The following is a 6145-nucleotide window of genomic DNA, read 5'->3' on the forward strand; positions in this document are numbered from 1 at the left end:
ATTCATACATCTTTTTCACTGATCGATTTTCTTTAGGGACAAGTAGGTGATCAAACTTCTGTGTCCTGCCAGACCGAGACATTTTTTTTTTCTTCGTCTCCACCGGGAATCCAACCCAGGACCCCTCGGTTCTACGCTCACGCGTTAACCACTATACCAATGGAGGCGGTAAATTAAAATAAGTTGTTTATGTTAGGTTCAATAATATTTATGATTATCTGACTAGTCTTCAAGGGTTTTAGTCGCCATTACAAAAGAAAAAGTTTAATAAACAAACAATATGGCGGAAATATAAACACCTCTTGGACCTTATTTTTAACTTAAAAATAAATAGAAATCTATACATATAAAGCAAATGTATTTTCTATACATATAACGATGCGTTCAGTTTGTGAATCGAGCCGTTTTTTAAAATGAATGCAATTGAATTGACCGTACTTTGGCATAGTCCGAGAGCTGACTCGAATTTACTATTTTGTCTTTATTTTAATTTTCAATATACTTTTAAAAACAGTTTTCATATCACATGTAAACTGAAACTGAACATAATTATATTGATTTATATCTCATCTTATCCATAATATGATATCATGATTTAAACTATAACAATTTAGATAATTGTGCGTGTGAACATGTTAGTAAAAAGTCAATGCGCCATCAAAACCATAATACAAAAAACATTTCATCACAAATTTCATCACCAAATACAAAATTATCATCAATTCCAATACTCAAATCATCTAAGGTTTATCATATTCAGTAAGCAATAACTATTCGAAAATAATACTTGAATAATAATGATTAAAAACGGTAAAAGTATTGTTACGGAAAAAACCCAAATAGTCATATTATTCTTCTAAACAATTATCTGTTTCTATGTCGAATTAATATAACATACCATACAATTAGTAGCAGTGAGGATTTAACCGAAATAAATTATAGTAGAAAAGTCTCATTAGCGTTACTTAATTTATTGGTTAAACGACCTCTAATTATCGCCAGTAATAAACCATTTATATAAGCAATATAGTATTTTACAAACTGAGTGAGTACTTATTATCTTGTACAGGATTAGTACTTGATTCAAATAATAGTGACTAGAATTGCAAGCAAATTCTGAAAATGTTTGTGACTTGTGACGCTTTTAAGCTCGTACAAATTTTACTTTTGCAATCAATCAATACATTATTAAATCTTTCACAAAATCGTTTTTAAATCAAAATTTATTAATAAAACGTATGATGTATAGTATTGAATTGTAAACATGTAAGTTGATATAATTAAAATTCGCATAAATTATAGAAGGATCCAATGTAATTGTGAGGCAAAAATATAAAAGATAGCAGGTATTATAAATGCGTAAAGCATAGAGAAAGCAAACCTTTGGCACACAGCATCAATTCGGTTACTTTATACCAATGAAAATTTTTGGAAAATTTGTCTAAGTATATAAAAAATACCTTATGTTCCAATAAAAAGTTAGGCACCCAAACGTTTTAATTGATAACAGGAATCACATAAAGTAAACCATTCACAATAATATGTGTAATTCATACATTAACAAAGTATCAGAAGAAAACAAAACATACATTATAACAAATCAACAAACTTTTACAAGTACAATCTATTATTCAGTCCCATATCAAACTCTAAGATGTAAACATTTTATTTTACTTTGGCACTTAATAGAAACGTCTAGAACGATTTAGGAAGACAGTAAGATCTTGTGACAAACTGAGATAAAATTACAATTAAAATTAATTAAATACGCATTCTGTAGGATAATAGGATTGTAGTTAAATAATAGGCTTAATGAACAAATCGTGTTTTAAATTGTATGAAATAATAGTTATGTAAGTACAAGATGTATACATGCATTCTTTAGAATAGATGGAATCAATAAAATCAATTTAAAGTTATATATTTCAATACAAAAAAGCGTAGTTACAGTTCAACGTATTGAAATTTCTCACTACTTCCAAGCAAATTATGTAATTACGCTTTTATACATATTATATACACTTATACATATATATACAGTCCATAAAAATAGGCCTTACGTTATTTACAAATTATACATGAATATATGACTTATTGCTAACTATAATCACTATTTGTACTTACTCATAGAAAAATATGTACGTCCAATCATATCACAATGAGTTTTTTTGCAGCCGACCCCCGGACTGTAATGAAAACATACATAAATAACAATTCAATTGCCTCACCTATATTACTGCACACATACTCTTCGTATTGTGTTTCAAAAATGTGTACCTTTGAGAGCTTTTAACAAACTAGGTTATGTTTTTGGTTTGAATTGGAAAAATGAGTATAGGGAATAAGTTTTTGTATGTGTATTCATTTTTTATCATTGATATTTCGAATATAGAAAGTAAAACATAAATTACTCTCCTGTTACGTTAGTTACGAAACATATAAATAATCAACATAAATAAATAAATAACCTTGGTACAGTTAAATAAAAACTAATAATAATTCTATAAAAAATATTTCCAAAACAAACCCGTATTCATAAATTAATTAAATAGATAAGTGGAATCTTGTTTATTCATTTATAAAACTCGAAATGTATTCACTTTATAATTTTAAATAAATAAATTCACATTCGCAAAATACGAACAAAATATTTTAATAAAAATCGCTCCAAAGAAATAGTTTAAGTATTCATTGTTTTACAAGAGCTTTTAAAATTATTAATTGAAATACTGCATGAAATTTGAATAAAAACAAAATTTTAATTAATGTTAGTACAATTAAATTAAATAATGTAGATCAATGATAACAAGGTACTTGTATTATGCCACAATATTTGAAGATAGTTAATTTTAAAAAAGTAATTAAAGTATTCTCCGCATAAATAATGACTGAAAAGACCATCAAAATAAGTAAAAAATTGACTCTACATTTTACTCGACCGATTGACGAAAAATGGAACAATATTTATTAATAAAAAGCTAAAACATTATGATCAAAGGAAATTGCAAACGATTATTTCAGCTATAATTTAAATATAATGGATTTAAAATTAATTACTTTCAGAACCTTTTTTATAGTCTCGAACCCAGGACAATATTTTTAAGATAACTACTGCAATGTCGATCAATGAAACTCAAATGATAAATCTTAAATATGCATCAACTATAACCAGTACCTTCAAAAATAAAGCTATAAAAAAGTTCCAATACTTACTTAAGTACTATGTCAAAAGCGAGTCGTATTCGAATGGCATCGGATCGGCTGCACGCAAATGTCACCACAGCACCCCCCCGGATATATTCGACACCTCTATCTGGTCTCCACTGTCGACCTCCACATACCTCCTTTTATATCTCAATCGTACACTGAGCCACAATACCATTGACGACACTATTAAAAACGTAACCGAAGCGGTACCAAGGTATTGGGCCAAGCGACTCGTTGGTCGGACATAAGAGTATTCCAATTTATTATTCGGAGTCGTGTATGTATCATTTTTCTCCGTACCATTCTGTACGTATTGATTCTCAGCTATTAAAGCATCTTTGCTCGCCACGGGCGTGTTTAACCGTTTCCCCGAAGCCTTTCGATCCGTTTTATTTGAATGCCGGTATGATAACGCTCCAATATCCAACCGATCGATGTCAGTCGCTCGCTCGTATTTTTCGTCTGTTTTCAATGACTTGCCCAATCGCAGTCGAGTTTCATTATAATAATCTCGAAGATTTATTTTCTTATTCCTGTATACGCTTAATTTCTCATCTTCTTTGCTCGCTGTTTTATTCATGAGAGTTTTCTTTTCAAGCTTCGTAACAAAAGTATCGTTTACACTCAGCGTTTGTCTATTGTTCTTGTCGCCGTTATAATTACGTTTAAAAGACGACCGCTCCGTTTTATTATTTAAATAACCGTAATACCTCAACAGTTTATTTATCATCTCTGTGCTGTATAAATTAACCGGTGGCAAACTTTCGTTTATTGTAAAAGTTTCTGGGAACGTGCAGTTGTACTTGTTTATTTCTGTCTTCGCTTCGGACGTCGAATAGTAACATGTTTCATTGTTTGATAAACTTTTTTTCCAGTTCATCCAATCGGAGAGCCACAGCTCGGCGCTGCAGTTTATCTGATTGCCGTGTAACCTCAAAGTTTTTAATTGCACCAGATAGAACAGTAGGTCGTTACGTATGCTCGGTAAATTATTCATTCTCAGGTCCAAGTACTGCAAATGCGAGAAGGCGGCGAGCGCTGCTGAGTCGGCCAAAAACTGTCTAGCGAGTCCTGGACTGGATTGTAAATGAAGCATTTGCACACTTTCCGGGGACGACATTGGAAACGAGCCATCTTTCGCAGGCACGGAAATATTCAAGTAGCATAATCTGAGATCGCGGAGGGATAAAGGTCCATCGAATGTACTCGGTGACAGCATTTGCAATGGGTTATTTGACAAATCTAATATTTCCAGCGATAATAAATCGTCGAACACGTGGTCTTGAATAAAATGGATATCATTGCTTTTTAAGAGCAGAATTCGTAAATTTGGCAAGCTTTTGAAGTCTGGTATGGATAAATTGTGTATCATATTATTATTTATCGATAAGTACTTTAATTCATCTGGTAGAGACTTCGGTACTATTGTAAGGAAGTTCTTATTTAGATTTAGAAAAAGAAGCATTTCTAATCTTCCTAGTGAGTCTTCTTCTATAGTTTTAATTTTATTGTCGGAGAAGTCTAAGGATTGCAATAAGGGATAACTATCGAGGTCACCGCAGCGTATCGAGCTGATCTTGTTCCCGACGAGGGATAGAAATCGAACCGAATGTGTGAACGCTTCAGGGACTTGGTATAATCCGGTCCTCGATGCATCGATTTGCTGTAGTCTGCGGCCGGTGCCTACCAACAATTGTGTATCCAGCTGTGTAATCCCCAAATGCGGGTTATCTGTCAGTAGTAATCGAGCCAGATTCGGCAATAGCTGCAAAGCTCCTGGTGCTAATTTTCTTAAATTATTATGCGATACGTCCAAATGTTGAAGCAACCAGTTATTGAAGTAGTTTTCAAGAATGAATTCAATGTTGTTCCTACTCAAATTAAGATGTTGCAGATTCTTCAGCGGGCCGAAAATATTTTCTAATTTTGTTAGGTTATTCTCTGATAAATCTAACGTCTCTAACTTCGTGAGGCCAGAAAAGCTTTCGGAAGATATTTTACTTATGCTATTTTTACTCAAAATCAAAACTCGGAGATTTGTATAATTGTTGAATAGATCTTTGTTGATATAAACCAGTTTATTCATAGATAAGTTCATTTCACGTAGATTATTCGGTTTTACGTTGATTTTTAATTTCACTATACTATTATTTGTCATAGCGATTGAAAGGGTATCCAATGTTGGTAGATTGAGATGTATGTTACTCAGGTCACATTTTTCACTAAATCGTATTGACACATCCCTAAACGTCTTATTTGAGACGAGAGAATCTTCACAACATCGTATGCGGTCACCACTATCTTTGATACTCAAAACATATGAACAATCACACGTCGTCTCATTACAACACACGTCACACGGAGTACAGTTCACAATCCACGTTATGAAAACAATCAAATACACTTTGAAAGCCATTTCGCACTTGAAACTTATGCTGGGTTGAAAATGAGATATTTTAGCACTTGCCGGAGCATTTTAGGGGCTCTCGATCGCATGATGGGAACGGTGAGTTATCGCGACGTGTCTGTCATTCATACTCAATTACCGGCGCAGTCGAGTAACGAAGGTGCACACGTGATAATTTTTGGTTAGAACGGTTGCTCTATACGTCCGTCCCGGCCGACGGCGCCGACTCGTCTGAGGCAACTACTGCGTTCAGGAGAATTTCTCTTAGCGCCGGCGCTCTGCATTCAACCCTCATTTTTATATAGTCAACTGACTTTTACTATGTATGTCATACGGCGCTCCCTAATATTTTGAGATCGCAAGTATTTGTAAATGTACGTTATATTTTTTGAGCATTCCGAGATTGCTCCCCGTTGGGCTGTTCGGAACTATGATTTAAACGATACTTATTATACTGGTTCGAATTTATTACCCTGGAAGTAATAGTAAAAATGTTGAGGAAAATTAATAATTGTATTTTCACAATAACGA

General features: G+C 33.0%; 1 protein-coding gene across 1 annotated transcript; it reads right to left on the reverse strand.

The window, feature by feature from the left end:
* Window positions 1-1294: 1294 nt before the first annotated feature.
* On the reverse strand, window positions 1295-5826 carry 2mit (leucine-rich repeat-containing protein 2mit). The gene is made up of 2 exons (XM_089699634.1): window positions 3214-5826; window positions 1295-2186 (listed from the first exon to the last, which is right to left on the reverse strand). Exon 1 carries the CDS (start codon window positions 5621-5623, stop codon window positions 3275-3277), a length of 2349 nt encoding a protein of 782 aa, XP_089555760.1. The 5' UTR covers window positions 5624-5826; the 3' UTR covers window positions 1295-2186; window positions 3214-3274.
* Window positions 5827-6145: the final 319 nt, after the last annotated feature.

The sequence above is a fragment of the Colias philodice genome, chromosome 10, assembly GCF_061535455.1.
Source record: "Colias philodice isolate Cphi_HAF_F1 chromosome 10, ilColPhil1 Martin Lab GWU primary, whole genome shotgun sequence".
Taxonomy (NCBI): Eukaryota; Metazoa; Arthropoda; class Insecta; order Lepidoptera; family Pieridae; genus Colias; species Colias philodice.

What these genes read in the sequence shown, in the direction of transcription:
- 2mit (XM_089699634.1), bottom strand. Translation starts at nt 5,623, where the DNA reads ATGGCTTTCAAAGTGTATTTGATTGTTTTCATAACGTGGATTGTGAAC.